We start from the raw sequence: 17,101 nt of genomic DNA on the forward strand, positions 1-17,101 counted from the left end.
CTTTTTTTAAACATGGAGAGTGAATTAAAAACTAGCCTATGCCCACATCATCAAAAAAGCAGATCTGAGTTTATAATTTCAAATTCTTACAATAGTCAAGGTGGCCATCCGGACTAGAGCCGATATTTATTTAAGAACACACTTAAAAGACATGGATGGACGTAGGCATAATAAACATGGCGACATTCACATAGACGCACACACAGAGCTGTTCCTTTCTTTCTCCCTCCCTCCGAGTGTGTTTCTTTTCAACTCTCACGCAATCACACACATACACAACCAGGAGCGCAAACCACACATGCGCAGGTATGCATGTGCGTGCACACACACATGGACATCGCAAACGGAACAGGCTTCATCGAGGCATGACTAATGATGCGCGGATCATTACGTGCCTGCCGAAATGTGGAGAGAGATCCGTGCAGATCACGATCAATGATGATCTGTTGCACCACTATTTTCAATGTGCCAATGTGGTATCTGAAGAATGTTAAAGCGCGGCTCCTCAAACGATGACGTACACAGTGGTATGAAAACCAGCAGGTTAAACTGGATCCTGCTGATATGGTATGTCATTATGGGTTATCATGGGAGAAATTGTTGTCTCTCATCTGATCACAAAATCCCATCACACCTGAGTGATACAAACTTTTACTGACAAATCTCAAGTTGCTTTTGCTTACACCACCTACACAGCAAATACTCCAGTAGAGCCCGACTGAATGGCAAACATTTAGTTTAAGGTTGTTTTATCAGTGACTTAATCCTTTTTAAATGAAACTCATTCGTTGTCTTTTTCAGTTTTTTTCACGTCTGTGAATGAGGCTCACCCAGTGTAGTAATGTGTTGATGCAGCCAAGGCATTTCCTGATCCCCCAGGAAGGATTCCCAGTGGTGTCCGAATGGCTGACTCCCAGTCTGGTCTCTCCAGTAGCCCGTTTATCACCTGTTGCACAGATAACACCGATTAGAGGGACAGAGGGACAGAGGACAGAGGGATGGAAACTTCTAGAACAGGTCGAGGGAATAACAATAATTCATCTTTCAGCAAGAGAACATTTTGCCCTGAAAGTCAACGTGTTTGAAACAGAATAAATTGAAAAGCTGAAAAGTGCTATGGACCATCATTTTTAAATCAGATAAATCCGCAGTGTAGGCCTCATAGATCAATAAATCGAAGATCATTTGCAACAAGAAAAAAGGTTGAAATTGCCGCTCGAAGGTTTATTTCCATCTGCACCGTAAACACTCTCTTAAAGGGGACATATCATGCTAAATCCACTTTTTTTAGCCCTTAAATGCATGTTGTTGTATATTTAGACTGTTTAGAAGTACAGAAAAGTTCAAATTAGTCTCCTCAGGTGCTCCGTTGATATCTTTATATTCTATTTTGGTGATATTTTTCAATCTGTTTCGATTTTTCGATTCTCTATTAAGTTTTTTGAACAATAACGTTAGAGTATTTGCAGCAGAACTGCCAAATTAGGACATCGACTCCAGGCCCAACACTTCGAGCAATCCGCCATTTTTATTTCTCGCTTTTATTTTGTAGTCAAGCTCAAGGATGCCGAAGTTACGAGAGGATAAGACAAAATGTTCGGTTGTTGGACGTAGTCTCCAGCATCAGAACCTTTTCAAAGTGCCTGGTTGAGTTTTATTTTTCATGAAAATATACCCACATTTGTGGGTAAGATCATTTTTGTGTGCGCGAAGCACTTCAAGGATGACTGCTTCAGCAACCTCCGCCAGTATAAAGAAGGATTTGCCGAAAGTCTTTGTCTGATTGAGGGTTCAATTCCTTCTATCTTTGGAGACGACGAACAGAGCACTTCGGTAAGCTGTAAATAACGCTAAAAAGTGTGAAGATAAGACGTCCCTGTCATTGTTTTGTTAGCATTAGCAGTTGCACCGTCTTCATATGTTAGCGCTGTGTGCTCGTTTTAGATCCTTGATGATATGGCCTACGTGATTTAATTTAAGTCTAAAGTTTTTATTAGTCATTTCATTTTGCCGTTTTTGTCTCCGAAAAGACTGTATTAAAATGCATTTCGTAACGTTAGCTTGGCGCTAGCGTTAACTCGGTGCTTGTGTTAGCTCACTTATTAGGGTTCTGCAGGTTCATCATCATTTTCATCTCGCTCCGCTGGGTCCGACTCTGGCTCGAACATGTAAGGCTGGATGGACAAGTCTTCTGTTGTTGACATTTTGTAAATAACGTGTGAATAAACATTTTCTGCGCCGCTACATAGCCGTATCTCTTCTATCAAACTACAAAAATGGCCGAACAGGGTGGAGTTGAACCGAGTGTCACTTCTGCAACCTGGAGAGGGGGCGGGGTATGAAGTGTCTCATTTGCATTTAAAGAGACCGCACCAAAACGAGTTGCTCTCAGAAGCACATCAGAAAAGGGGTAGAAAAGGGGCCTGTGGAGCTATAATAATGAGGAATTCAGACCCAAGCATTGCAGTTCCACTTTATATAGACCACAACTATATGATTTATATGTAAAAAGGAAGGATTTAAAAGCATGATATGTCTCCTTTAATGACATTGTTGGAACAGTTCCACACATTGCATCGTGGGATGTGATTTCCTGTAAAATGATACAAAGACGTGTTTTTACATTAATTCTTATTGAGATTTCCAGTTTTTGCCCCAAAAACTCTGCCAAAGTGACTTTGCAACACATTTCTGGTGCTTTGAAGGACTGAAATATGTGGGAAAACAATCTTGAGTTTGTTCTGGGGTATATTTTTATTTATATATGTATTTTTTCTGTGACAAGGGACAAGCCACATTAATGGACATGAACATGTAAACGTGCCAGATTGTAGCCACAGACTAGTTTCCATTCGTTGTCCCCAGCAGGTAGATGTGTGCAACAGAAATTACATTTAAAAACAACAGAAAAAAACAGACAATTCCAAAATCAGACAGCATGGACAGTACAATAAATACAGATGTAAATATAACGACATTTAGCTGAGGACAGACCAGAAATAAAGTGACCTTTGCAGCTTAAGTCCCTAAGGCAGATGATAAAGTGCAAATGTGCTGATATTTTGTCTTTAATAAAAAATTGCACCTCACCCATAGCCTGGTAGATTGTTAGCTAAAGTGCTAATATTATTGCACATAACCCTATTGCACATGGTTAGTATTAATAGATGTGTTTATATTTTAAGTGCTAATATTATTGCACATAGCTCTATTGCACATAGTTAGTATTAATAGATGTGTTTATGCATGATATTATTGCACAGAGAGAGAGAATGCATATGCATATGTATATTTAGATGGTTTAGTTACACTGAACAATCCAAATCTAGCTGGTATTAAATGTACTGTGGTAAGAATGAAAAAGACTCTTCTATGCATCTGTTAATGATACTCCACAGCCCACAATGCGTGAAACTTGAAAAGTATTGTTTTTCAGTCGGTAGTGGATTAATAAATAAAAAAAAATCAGCCTTGTGTGCGTGTGAAAGACTACAGTGTGAATGTGTGGAGAAAAAAAATAGAAAGTGATTGTGAGCCTCATCACCTCGTACAGAAGGCCATCCCCTGACATGATGACTAAAGCGTCCCACTGCGACAGGTCGGTGTCCCTCACCATCTCACGGGCGTGATTCTGCCTCTCTGCCGAAAAACAGACGCATACACAAGCACTTGAATAATGTGTTGTTGTACATGTTAATCAGAACTAAAATAATTCCTTCTTTCTTAAATCACTGTGTTAGGCTCTCTGTTTTTAGGTCACAAGAAAGCCTTTTATGTTTCCTATGGGGCATAAATATCCTCAAATCATTAGAAAAACTTCAAGTCCTTTGCCGAATGGAATGGAACTCCCATCTGAGACACTCGGGGAGCAGTAGGTGGAGATATGCAAATATTCATGTTGGTTGCAACATGCCAATAACCAAGAAAGAATGAAAAAAAACCTTTGCTTTTTGTTGGCATACGAAATGGTAAAAATATGCAAACATTTACACATGTTTTAGAGTAGATTGTAGACATCAGCTTTCTGTGATCTGTGACCAATTTGGTCGTCATCTGATTGAGACATTCTACCATTCATTTCCAGTTTGTAGAAGCAAAGAAATGTAAAGTTCCTGAGACTCATTTACCCTCAAATGCTATTCAGCATAGAAAATCTATTCACCTAATACAAAAGCATAGAGCTGCCACAAGGGAGAATATATTTTGGATCACTATATTGTATGAACCATATAATTATATTGTACAAACAGGATTGTACAAACAATATAGTATATTGTAAAACATGATATTATATTGTACGAACATGACATTATATTGTACAAACAATGTACTTATAGTGTACGAACAATATAGTATATTGTACAAACAATATAGTTGTACAAATGTAATTTTATTTTGTTTGTGCATTATAACTATATTGTACAAACAATATAAGTACATCGTTCGAAAGTGTCATCTAACCTATGGATTTTGATAAGAACGATGGCTGTGCAGGATTTGATCAAATTCTACTTCATGCTTGGGCTGAGGCATGGAGAAATCCTCATGATGCTTCGTTCGGTGGATGATATTATTAATAGTATGAGCACACTGAGGAGAAAGCTTAAAAGTATGGGGCTTTTCAGGGTGTACCCCCGCACAGCCTGGAACCCGATGACAGCTGTAGATAGTCACCAGCAGACCCCCGCGACCCATATAAGATCAAGCTGTTCCAAAAATGGATTGATGATGACCTGCGAAGTAGAATACAGTGCACACTCGCACTTTACGAGGTCCTAATGCGCGCACACCCACCCCCTTCCCTCGCTGCCCTAAAACACGTGCTGCTCTGGCCCATGGAAAAATAATGTTTGTCCTTCATGTGGGAAAGCCTCTCCTCAGACACCTGGATTGCACAGAAACCGCAATAGTGGAGAATCCATGTTTTGACATTCATCTATCACTGCATGTGCATGTGTACGTCAACTTTCTTGCTCCTTTTACTCTTACTCCTGGCTTAAATCCACCATCTCCAAAATCTGGTCATTATTATATCACGTTTGTACAATATACTATATTGTTTATACAATATAATATTACATTTGTACAATATAATTATATTGTTCAAACAATATATTGATGCAAAATATTTTCACCTGTGGCAGCTCTATGCTTCCGTAACCTAACAATTCAATACAATCTTTCTCTGCAGCCTCCATTTGAAGATGCAGTTTTGGTTCGATTATTTCTAAGACTCTTGCCTGGTAAACATGTATTGAACGATAAAAATCATCACACTTACTTTGATCCAGCTGTTACATTGTCATTAAAAGGAAAACTAAAGCTGTCAGTCACTTTCATTCAAGCTTTTATTGGAATGAAACTTTAGCACACCTGTCTGATTTCTGTGCCTGAGCCTAAAGGGGCAGAAAGAAAAAATAAAGCTCACGGTTGCAAAGATACCCAGCTTTTCTTCCTCTAGCCAAAGCATAGATAAGTAATCTTTCTTGAAAATATCTGGTGCAATACAGTTAAACTTTGCTTTTAGAACAAAGTGAACTTCTAACAGTTTTTTGCACCACAACATTTGATTCCCAAACAGAATTCAAACTTCAGACGAAGTTTAGCAGAAAAGTGACAACCTCAGGTTGTGCTTCATTCACAGCCCAGTGCAGCTCTGGTACGGCATTATGGAGATTATCTTATGAAAAACAAAGTTTCTGTATTATGATTTTTAGAACAACTTACAGGGAGACGTTGACTTTACAAACAGAAGTTTAACTGTAGTTCTTTCTGACCCAATATGTGGTGAGAGTTTGAAAGATTTGCTGTGTAAAACATTACGATTTTATTCTGTTTGGTTCCATCATACTATATAACATATTAATGGACATCAATTCCTTCAGTGCATGCAGTGAAGGTTATTAAATATTTTTATTTCTGTGCCTATTTAATATCTTTAAGGAACCCATTCATTAACCTGCTATACCAGCATAGCAGGCAGCTGGACCCTATCCAAAGCGCAAGGAAATTCACACAAACACAGTAACATGTGATTGATTTATAAGGGATGTAATAGATTATCTTTTTCGCTGCAGTGTATACCCTGCAGTTGTATTTCCCTGACATGTAGAAAATGGGAAAAGCAGTTCAAACTGTAGATGCATTTAGAGAAAAAAAGAGTCAACTTTGGCAAGTTTGATACTGTTGGGGGGCAAACGTGATGTTTCTCAAATTTTCACACATCAAATCTTTTTGTCCGAAGCATTAAAAGTCTAACATCATAAGAACACAAACCAACAAACTGACTATGGCTAAGACATTCAAAAAAAGCTGTGGTCTGCTGCCCTACAGCTTTTCTAATTATTTATCATGTTCATCCCTCACATTCTACTTTTGTACCACTAATGAATACACACATGCATACAAGGATTCCTTGGAAATAAATCCGTACCTAAGGGTGTGCGATATGACGATATTAGATCGTTAAGGATTTCAACATGATGACCATCTCCCAAATCACGGAGATCGTAGAACAGTCTGTAGTTCACATTTTAACCCTTGCAGTGCCGTGTCTGCGTCATATGTCTGTGGTCCATACACAGAACATCCAATGTTTTTCTCTGCCAAATCACACTATTTGCTAATCAGCATGTCAGCATTACAGACATTAAAGATTATTAAGCGCTTAAATGGGGCAATTGCTTATATACAATTAAAAAAAAAAATAATAAAAAAAAGATAATTACCATGTCCTAAATTATCTTTTATTCCTTTTTTCCATTTAGGGCGATGATTTTAAGAAGGTGATTTGGTTTGTTTTATTGGTAAATAACTTTAAAATAGTCTAAATGATTTGAATGAAAAAAATCGTGATAAAATCGTGATTGTGATTTCACAAAGGAAAAATCGTGATATGATATATTTCCCGTATCGCCCAATGCTATCTGTACCCCCTTCCTAAAATCTGCCTAATAGAGCAATAATTCCTCCTAATCAGTCCAGTCACATCTTATTTCTTAATGTCAACAGAGGCTGAGGAATAAAATACTAATGACTGTTACAATGAGACAAAAAGCTGAAGAGCAGTTACTCTGCAGCAGAGACAGCTTTGGTATGCAGCGGTACTCCAACAGTTACACCGACAGAGCGAAGAGATCTCTCATCATGGTTTGAGTGTGTGTGAGGTAACAGGAGACCAACCTTGTGTCACAGCTCATGATGAATCTCCAATGTGACACACACACGCACACGCACACGCACACACACACACAGTTCTGCAGTGCCCATTCACCAACACCACAGCAGGTCGTGGATTCAGTGCAAGGCTGTTGCTATGGCAGAAAACACGGCAAACAATGGTGCTGCTTTTATTTTCATTTTCCGAAAATGACAGAAAGTTTAGGCACCAGCGAAGATTTATTGATGGATGCACACGCACAAAACTCAAAGTCTCATTGCTGACCATAAATAGAAGAAACTGTAAAGATTATGAGAATACGCTGGTCACACAATTACACGGGCCGAGTTTCCCTCGGCCTGAGTGTGTATTACACCAGCAAACTGGTGGAGGGACTGCAGCCTCTAACCCTTCGATATCGTCCGCAGCACCCATGGTGGGGCTGCGATTGCTGCCCATTTCCCCCTCTTTAGGGCTTGTTCATTCTTGGAGGGCAGACTGCCAGTGGACGGAGAAACCAGTTGTGGCGTGATGTAGGGATCGACCGATATGGGTTTGTTAGGGCCGATGCCGATACCGATTTTTTTTCCATCCGCCTTAGCCAATGACCGATACAGACTGCCAATTTTCTTGAGTCGATACTACAAATCACTCCCTCAATTTACATCATAAAAATTACACAAAGATGATAACAAATGGTACAAGTCTCAATTTAAAAAAAGGAACATTTGTTGAAACTAACAAAGGTGAGGTAGAACAACACAAAGTAAAACTGAAGATATATTCCATTAAGCAGCCGCTCTGTTTATAAAGTGGATCAGCGAACGTAGCAGCGCGCATCGGCCGATGCCAATACACGTAAAAACCCGCAAAAATCGGCCAATTCAATTGGCCGGCCGATGAATTGGTCGATCACTTGCGTGGTGGTGCTATCTTGAGGCAACAGGCCGCACACCACCGGAGGACCTAACCGCAAGGCTGTGGAACCCTCTGTCAGCGGCAGCCTGCCCAACAGCAGAGGACCTAACCGTGTCATAGTGGAGCCCTCTGCCGGTGGAGCAGAGCCATACCCCCAGGGACGAGCGTGCAGTACCGGTCATTACCGGGGACAGCTTGACAACGGGAGCTCCGCAGTATCCAACCTGGAGGGGGTCGAGGCCTCCTGCCGAATGGAGACAGCAGGTTGCTTATAGTGGAAGATTTTGCTTTCACATGTTGCGCCACTGGCCTTTAGCCGGAGTGCTTGGGCGATGTACACATCACTTTTATTTGAACGTGTGTGGGTGCGTGCATGTTGACAGGAAGAGGGGGGCAATAGGTGAACTTCTATGAAACATGTCCTTCTTGGTGGTGGGGAGGACCCCATGGATGCATGCGTGACAGGTGGAGCTGGTGAACGAGGAACATCCAGCTGCATCAACTGGGGGAGCAAGCGGACAGACCGTCTTTTATTTCCTCCTCGTCTGTGTATGCTGAGCAGGCTGTGCTGGCGCAGCAGCGGCTGAGGCTGGGGGCTTTCCGGGCCCTGAGGGGGCAGTTTGAGACCGTCTCTTCTGTGCGGACAGAGATGGGGCCGGGGGCTTTAGTGAAAGACACAGGCTTCACCTTCTTCTTTTTTTCCTTGCAGCAAGGCTGCATAAAAGCCAGCGCTGGGCCTAATATCTGGTCAGGGACCACTGACGCATTAAGGATGTGGCTCTTTTCTGCATCAGAAAGACTAGCGAGGTCGAGCCAATGCACTCATTCCTGAAGCACCATGTTGCCCATGACGTTATCCATGGCCTACACGGAGCAGCACTGGGTGCGGAGACACACACCTGCTATGGTTGAAAATTTCTTCCATTGTCGCTGGGTCCTGAGACTGAGCAAAATCCTCACGTAGTTCAGCTTGGTAAGCTGTGAGGAGGGAGAGGACATTCAGACCTCTCACTGAGAGCGCATCTGCAGCATCCGACTGAAGAATGAGCAGTCCGAGGCTCTTCATAGTCTCACAGTCAAGGGTGGAGGCACTTATCACATGAGATTTTCTACTGAAAGGGCTGTCCTTCCATGGATGCACCACCAGCTCCGGGAAAACGGGGAGAACTTGTCTCGGCGTGGCCTTGGAGGTGGGAAGCTTCTTGCCCTTATAGCCGGATCTGGTTGCCTCCGTCACGATGTTGAACAATGGGATGGCGAGGCGCACCGCAGCGCGTCTGCACAGCTCCGCAGTGTCCAGGCTTGGGAGACGCAAGATGTGCATGAGTGAGAAAAGGTGTTTGAATGAGGAACTGCACATCTGCCCTCCATCTTATAGAGTGTGGGAGTGTCCCTGGCGGATGGACAGTTCTTCCAGCCAAATCAGGGCTTGGCGGATTGAAAAAAGTGCCTCTGAGGGCTGTAGGGAGTGTGCATCCCATAGTGAGACATGTCACAAAATATTATGAAATAGAACCATGTTAGACAAATTTAAAGTTTGGGACTTATTAAACTTGTATCAACTTTCCTAATATTGCCACCAACAAAAAGAAAAAGAAAGACCAAAGCTTGAACAAAGGCTCTCTGATAAAAGTGTGAACTCAACCTTATGTTTACTCTGACAACAGTAAACACTGTTTTTTCTCTCCGGCACTATCTGCAAAAAAGCATAGGAGAAAAAAAAAAATGAGAAAAAAGGCTTAGAGTCACTCCGGTTTCTAATCATCTGAAAGAGGATAGACCCAAACTTCAGTGTCGTAGTGTGGATACTAGTATTATTAAGCCACAGGAACCTCAAGCAACATGCAGTGAATTAGTGTAGACTGTACCACAGGCTAGACTCCTACTCTTTGTAGAATTTGACTCCTGCTGTTTGAATACCTCTGATGGTTTATTTACAAAGCCTATTCTGGATTGAACGTTGCACAAGCACTGGGAAAAGCCTGAGATAAAACAAAGCCTCAAGCAGTATTTTAGTTTAAATAAAGAAAAGTGTGTTTCCTCTGTGACGTCTGCATGCATCTTAAAATATGCCTGTGGACTATTTTTATTGCTCTATGATAACTCCAGCCCCTTTGAGAGATATTATGAAAAAGTATGTGTTTTAGTAGTTGATCAGTTTAAGGGATTGTGTACCACTGTAGCATCTTCATTGTCTTGTCAGGTAGAGCTCCTGTTGCTGCATATATGTACAGTAAGGTTGGGGATTAATTAATTCCTGTGTTAAGGATTATTTTGTTTTTTCCTAAAAAAAAAATAAAATTGTGTAATACAACATTGGTTTGGTAAATCCTAGGATGGTACCATACAGAATAATGTCAGTTTCTGTTCTCTTACTCTGCTTTTCTTGGTCTCTCTCCCACTGTGATGAAGGCCATATTTGTCAGTTAACCACATTGCACACACTGTAAGAGGGTAAATGTGGAAAACTGGATAGAATAGAAAAACTAGGCAGGAGCGGAGCAGCTGAACACCGGACTTCTTCCCCAGTCTACTGGCTCTACAGCGTCAGCTGTTTGTGTGCGCGCGCTTGTTTTGTTTATTCAGCCCAAGCATATGCATATAAGCACTGTGCTCCCGTTTACTTTCGCTTTCATACCGGACACTTCTGTCAGTTTCAGGGTGATGGTGGACACAGGAGTGCGCACGTGTGTGCGCCCCACTCCGCTGTGCACCTGTGAATATGGACTATAGGCAACAATGGGTTTTGCGATGCCACAGTCAGGAAATATGTCTTTACTCCGCTAATGCTGATGGAAGCTTCACAAAGTTCCAGTGTGGTCTGCCTCCACAGCTTCATCTCCAACTCTCTTGTAGTTGGCACAACTGCTATTCAGGGACTTAATTAAATGGTTTTCATGTGCTGGAGTGAAGCTCACATTTACATCTACCATGTTTTTTTGCATTGCATTTTAAAAAGCAGAGCCATGACGCTCTTGTGCGTGCAATGTTATGTTCAGGTCCTGCATGGAAATAGCCAACTCTTCCACTCCCTCACAGTCACAAGGCTGCGTTTAGTTCCCGAAACATAGTACCGTTTGATTTACCGTGAATCTGCATCACATAAGACAGAAGAAATTCAGTAAGTACCTAAAAAAAAAAAAAATAAAAAAAAAAATAAAAAAACTTGAATTCATATGATTGGATCGGTGATTGATTTTTTTTAAACTCACTGATCGGTGATCGGCCCAAAAATCCTGACCGTGTAAAGCCTAAGAAAAACCCTCATCCACAATGTTTTGGTGAACAAAGCACATCAACTGGCCATCTGCTGATGATCATGATACTGTATGAGATGATTGTTTCTATTAATCCCCTTTATAATCATGTAGAAGTTGCTATAAATACACCAGTGTTCATATGTTTGACGTAGTAGTTTAGATGCAAACAAATTAATGCAAAAGGAGATTTACTCAGCATGTGTGTGTGTTAATGCACGATCTTATCCATATGTGTATCTGACCGTGTGTACTCAAACTTTATGTAACAGCTCAACATGCATATGGGTCAGTGTCAGTTGATCATAATAATGATGGTGACCGCATTAAAACAGAAGGATTTAAGGCAACGAGAAGCAATAGCATGAAGCAGTTGATGTTGATGCCTTTATTAAGCAGAGCGTACGTGTGTGATCATTGTCAAAGGCACACAAACACAGCTGAGTAAATAATAGTGTGCAAGGGGGGGTCATGTTCAAGCTAATCTAAAGTTTTATTTAAGTATCAATAAGAGTTCTTTGTGGTGATTCGTTTTTCCAGTTATTGTACACTATTTTGCTTTTAAAGGTATACTATCCAACTGATGTTTTCTTCATCTATCTAAAAAGCAAGCTGTGTGCGTGTGTGTCTCTGTATGGAGCAAATATCTCCCCGACGCGGTGCGAGTTCGACCTGAAACTTAGTCAACGGGTCCCAGATACCCCAAGTGTGTGTATCTGTTATTTTGGAGTAATTTGGTCATTTCAAAATGTTTATTTTAATTTTATTTCACTTCTGGACGGCCCCGAAATGAAACCTATTCAACGTTTGACCTCAGGGTGTGAGGGGGCGCTAGCGCACCATCTATATCTATTTCACTGCACAGCTCCTCACCCGAGCAAGAGTCACGCGTGCGGCCAGAGCCAATCGCTGCGCACACAGCCAAGCAGACATGTACTGTAAACACACGAGCGATAGAGAAGAAGATAGTTTAGACCGAAACACGGGAGCTCTCTGAATAGATCATTTGAAACCGTCAGCCACTGGTGAGTCTTTTGCAGACAACTTTCCCAACCCGTTCAATACTCCATCTGGAAAACTGCGGATTCTCTGTGGTGCCGTGCATGGAAGCTAAGCTCTGACCACTTTGTTCAAAGGTAAAAAACTATTATTATTTTTTTTTTTTAAAAAAGACAGCCGAATTGTACATAATACTTTAACTTACTTACTCTCTCATGTAGTTTGGAGCTATACATTTTGTTTTGCGCAGTTTTGTTACTTTTCTGATTGGCGCTACAAAGTCTATGGAGTTTGGTTATCAGCGTCTCAAACATTTCACGGGAACACACACATAAAATATTTATTTATTTATAATAAAAATATACTAAATGAGTAAAATAAAACACAAAGAATGCACAAAAAGACAACTGAAAGATAAAAAAAATACACGACTCCAAAAAATATACATTACAGAAAAATACAACAAAAATATGAAAATGACTCAAATAAAAATATACTAAATGAGTAAAATAAAACAAAAAAAAACTAAACAATATTTATACAAAAAGTACATAAAATGACTTCAGAATCACTCTATAATGGCAACCAAAAACAGTTATACAAAAAATGCACAAAAAGACAACTGAAAGATTAAAAAAAACACACAATGACTCCAAAAAACATACATTACAGAAAAATACACCAAACAAAAAAATATAAAAGTGAGTAAAAAAAAAACAACAAACACATTTATCATGTTCATGTCTCAGAATTAAACCAGGGAAATCACACACACTATTTTACTTTGCATCCGCAAAAAAACCCCTTCATAACACTACAGAGTACAGAGTATGTACACCTCTTTGTACATCCAACCTTCAAACACATACTCATTTGGCCATAATTGACAACTCTACTTAAGCTTCCACATGAATACATGTTTCCAACAGGCACTGTACTAGTAATGAAGAAAAACCAAAACACAACAATCCCAGGATGCAATTACAGTTTTAGTGCACTCAGATTGTCATAGTAATAACTTAAACCAGCTGAAATGTATACAATATATATCAAGTTGTTTTAATTAAGTAGTCTAATAAACTACAATGCTTAATGCTCCTTTTTCTGTGGGGACAAGCAATGTTACTAAACTTACTTTGAGCTATCTAGTATCTGTAAGAAGGCCGTTGTTCAAAGACTTGTTTAGGAGAATTACATGGAAAAACTAAAGTTGGATTTGTATCGATAAAAAACAACAAACAAAAAACAACTCACCAGTAACAAAAAGAGTGTGAATGATGCCAGCTTCATTGAGCATCCGTTGGATGTGGTTGTTATAGAGAGTGTAAGACTGTCCTTTTCCACTGAGTGGGTTCACCAGCACCATCATCCGGCATGGACGAGGCAACTCTTGCATCAGCACACCTACAAAAAAGAAAAAGGTTTAGTTAATCAGCCACAATACAGACTATATTCACAAATCTAACATTTAGAGCGGATTCAATTTTTTTTTTTTACAGAATTTTTTTGGGGACAGTATATTTGTAGAAAAGTTTATCAAAAACCTGAATCTGCAGGTGATGTATACATGTTTATCAACATTTAAAAATACAGTTAATACAGTACCAGAGATGAATTGACAATTTCGAACATAACTCTTGAAGCCTTTAGTCAACAACAAGGCAGAAAAAATACAAGAATGAAGGAAGTACTGTCGTAGACTATTCTAAAACTGAATAAACAAGAGAAGGCAAAGTAGAAAAACCAACAAACTCTTAATTTGTAGAAGCCATCTACATTTTAACTAATTTCTCACAATATCCCTTTATACAATACATAAAACCATTAAAAGTCATATTTTACACATAAATGACTAGATAAAGATATAAGCATCAATTAAAGTCATTGGTCAGTTAGTTGCCCCCTGCCATGCCCACAGTGAAATAAAACACTAATACAACTTGTATCTTGAGATTAATACACAGAATAAATCACTCCTAAATATCCAAGGAACACAGCTATACAAATTATTGTTGGTAAGATTATTTCAGAGAGTCATTCAGGGTTAAACAAACGCTGTAAGGGTCAACATCAGCTTAAAAACAGGAGAAACTGTAGTTGGTATATTTGACCCATTACAGGATTAATTCCTATGTGAGCATGTCCTTACTCCTTAAAGGTCCCATGTCATGCTATTTTTCACCCATCTCCATTTGTTCTAAGAACCCCAAAAACATAGTATTTGAGGTTTATTTTCCAAAACTTGTCTGTTTTTTAGCCTCTGAAAAGTCACTTTCTAAGCAACTCTACACAAATGGGCTGATTTGCAACCTACTTATGCATATTCATCAGTGTCTATAGACAGGACACTGACTTCCTCCTCCCCGCACGGTGACGTAGGGCCAGAGGACGGCCCTCCCTCCTCCCGCCCACTCCGTAGCTGAGCTCATGCTGCTTTATAAACATGAGACAGCGCGTGGGGGCGGGGCGTTCGCCGGTACATACATAGACTGTAGAAAATACATACAGTACATAGCACTGCACGAAGGACGCTGAAATGCTCACTTTTGTGGGCGTGTCTGTTTACATGTCAATCACGGCAGAGAGCTTCCTGGAGGCACGGCTTCCCCAGCTCAGTGCCGCGTCAAATTCGTCAAAAAAGTGGGAACGCGTCATCAAATTTGAGCGAGGTGTTTGTGCTCACCCTGCAGTAAGAACGGAGCAAATCACCCTCTAACTAACGATTGAGGGAATCAATGAAAAAAACACTTTGGGCATGTGTATGAAGTCCAAATAGCACTTTTATCATGTTTAAAGCACAGAAAAGTTGATTTAGCGTAACATGGGCCCTTTAACTTAAAATACTGTTTCATATTAAAAACAAATGTGAGTGTAAAAACTAAATTAGTGTTTTGCGCATGGTTAAGTTTTAGTCAAAAGATACGATGAAATGTGTCACTGGGCACTGGGTCTATCACAAAAGGTTTAGAGTCTAATTTGTTAGTTGTGAATGAGGTCATTGCCTCTGTGTAGTCGTCTCTGTTTAGTTCATAGAAAAGTTTTGGACTTTTTTATAACACAAAACTAAAGTCAAAGTTATAAGCTTCTAATAAAACTGCCACCACAACAACTCAACTTTTGCTGATTATAAGATTAACTTATGGTGATAAGTTATTATTTTGAGACAATATTTACAAAAATCCATCATCCATGTTGGACACTGCAGCTCTGTGTTGGTTCTAAAACTACAGGTACATTTTTTTTCTGCTAGCACAAATAAAACTGGTTTCTGTGTCAACACACGCATACATTGAACAAATTCCAGGAACACAGGCACAAACCACGCAGATTTTCTAACAGTTTTCCTACAGCTGATGAATGCCAAACTAAGGGCGGGGACAGTTAAACATTACAGGCTCTAGTTTAGGAAACTGGTTCAAGTGTTTTCTATTTTGATGTACACTATAGGAATGCAGTGACACAAGTTAGTAAAATGTTTCCACATTGAGAACCCTTACCTTTCGATCACCTGTGGTTTGAACTTAAATAACCTCGACTTGCCTTTTGTGCTTTGGCAATCCAAAATGTAAAGGGAAGCAAACACCCTATACAATACAGCTGCAGTTTATCAGGGACAATTTAGCACAATCCAATCCAACACTGTCAACAGTAACAATATAATTTTAAATAAGATCTTATAATTGAAATATTATACTGAAGGAATTTAGGATGTTACTCTGGTTTTTCTTTACGACTGTTTAATGAAACGGTTATACCTAAGATGAATGCCTAACCCTAATCTAGCCAGCCTGACTGTGGCACAGTAGGACAACAAAAAATAAATAATCATTGCTCTTTTATCTCCGAGCATTTATTCTATTCTAATCTGTTCTGCTACCCATTTGTTCAAGTGTGGAATCCATCTAAATGTAATTCCTCAATATTTAACGTATCTCTGTTTAGTCTGATTATACAAAAATAAAAATGCTGATGCCTGAACATAAGAAAGAAAGCGCCCCTTCTAAACACACAGACGTGTACGTGTCTGTGTCTGTATGACCTCACTTGCTAAATTCAAACTCAAACCACTTCCTCTGTGACAACCCACCCCTTCTTCAAACATTCCTGAGGACACCGTCTACTTTTCTACCAGTCTACTCTGCCTTCCCCCTCCATCATTACTAGTGCTTTACCAACATTGTGGCGCCCTGCCAATGCTGGATATACAACATCTTCTGACCGAAAACACCAAACCTCGTGGGGACAGAGGCCCAAGTTAAAACTTTTTAGAGGGAATTATGCTTTTTATTTTGGGGTTTTGTAGAAAGACTACAATTGAATTAGTAAAGAGCTTCTTCTAACATCATTACAAAGAGTGCTGCACCAGAAACAGTCTTGGCTGAGGAATAAAGTGAATAGCTTTTCTTTAAAACAACGTTTACTTGATCTGCGATTACAGGCGTCTAGTCTCTTCAAACCAATGGCATGGGAACTATCCCAGATTTTAATGAAATAATCACCACTGAGCAATCCACCCCAGGAAATAGCTGCTTAAATGAAAGGGGGAAAACTCCGAAGCGGCAAAAAAAAAAAAAAAAAACTCACACATATTCCGGAAAAGGCTCCTTATAATAGCATTCTGTATCCGATTACACATGACGTCTAAGAATCAACGGGTTTTATTTTTACACAACAGTATAAGGCTTCAGCAAGCACTGTCAGGTTTTATCCACACAGGGAACAAAATATGTTCAAATTCAAACTCCTTTTCTTTGTCTTATGGTTTTCC

General features: G+C 39.9%; 1 protein-coding gene across 1 annotated transcript in view; it reads right to left on the bottom strand.

The window, feature by feature from the left end:
• The window catches only part of LOC114472331 (sphingosine kinase 1-like), a 29,421-nt gene that overhangs the window by 4,663 nt on the left and 7,657 nt on the right, over positions 1–17,101 (bottom strand). The window contains exons 2-4 of the mRNA XM_028461551.1: positions 13,588–13,737; positions 3,545–3,639; positions 831–946 (exon numbers count right to left, since the gene is read on the bottom strand). Coding sequence (XP_028317352.1) covers positions 831–946; positions 3,545–3,639; positions 13,588–13,737 — 361 coding nt within the window. The remainder of the gene's footprint in view (positions 1–830; positions 947–3,544; positions 3,640–13,587; positions 13,738–17,101) is intronic.

The sequence above is a fragment of the Gouania willdenowi genome, chromosome 1, assembly GCF_900634775.1.
Source record: "Gouania willdenowi chromosome 1, fGouWil2.1, whole genome shotgun sequence".
Lineage (NCBI taxonomy): Eukaryota > Metazoa > Chordata > Actinopteri > Blenniiformes > Gobiesocidae > Gouania > Gouania willdenowi.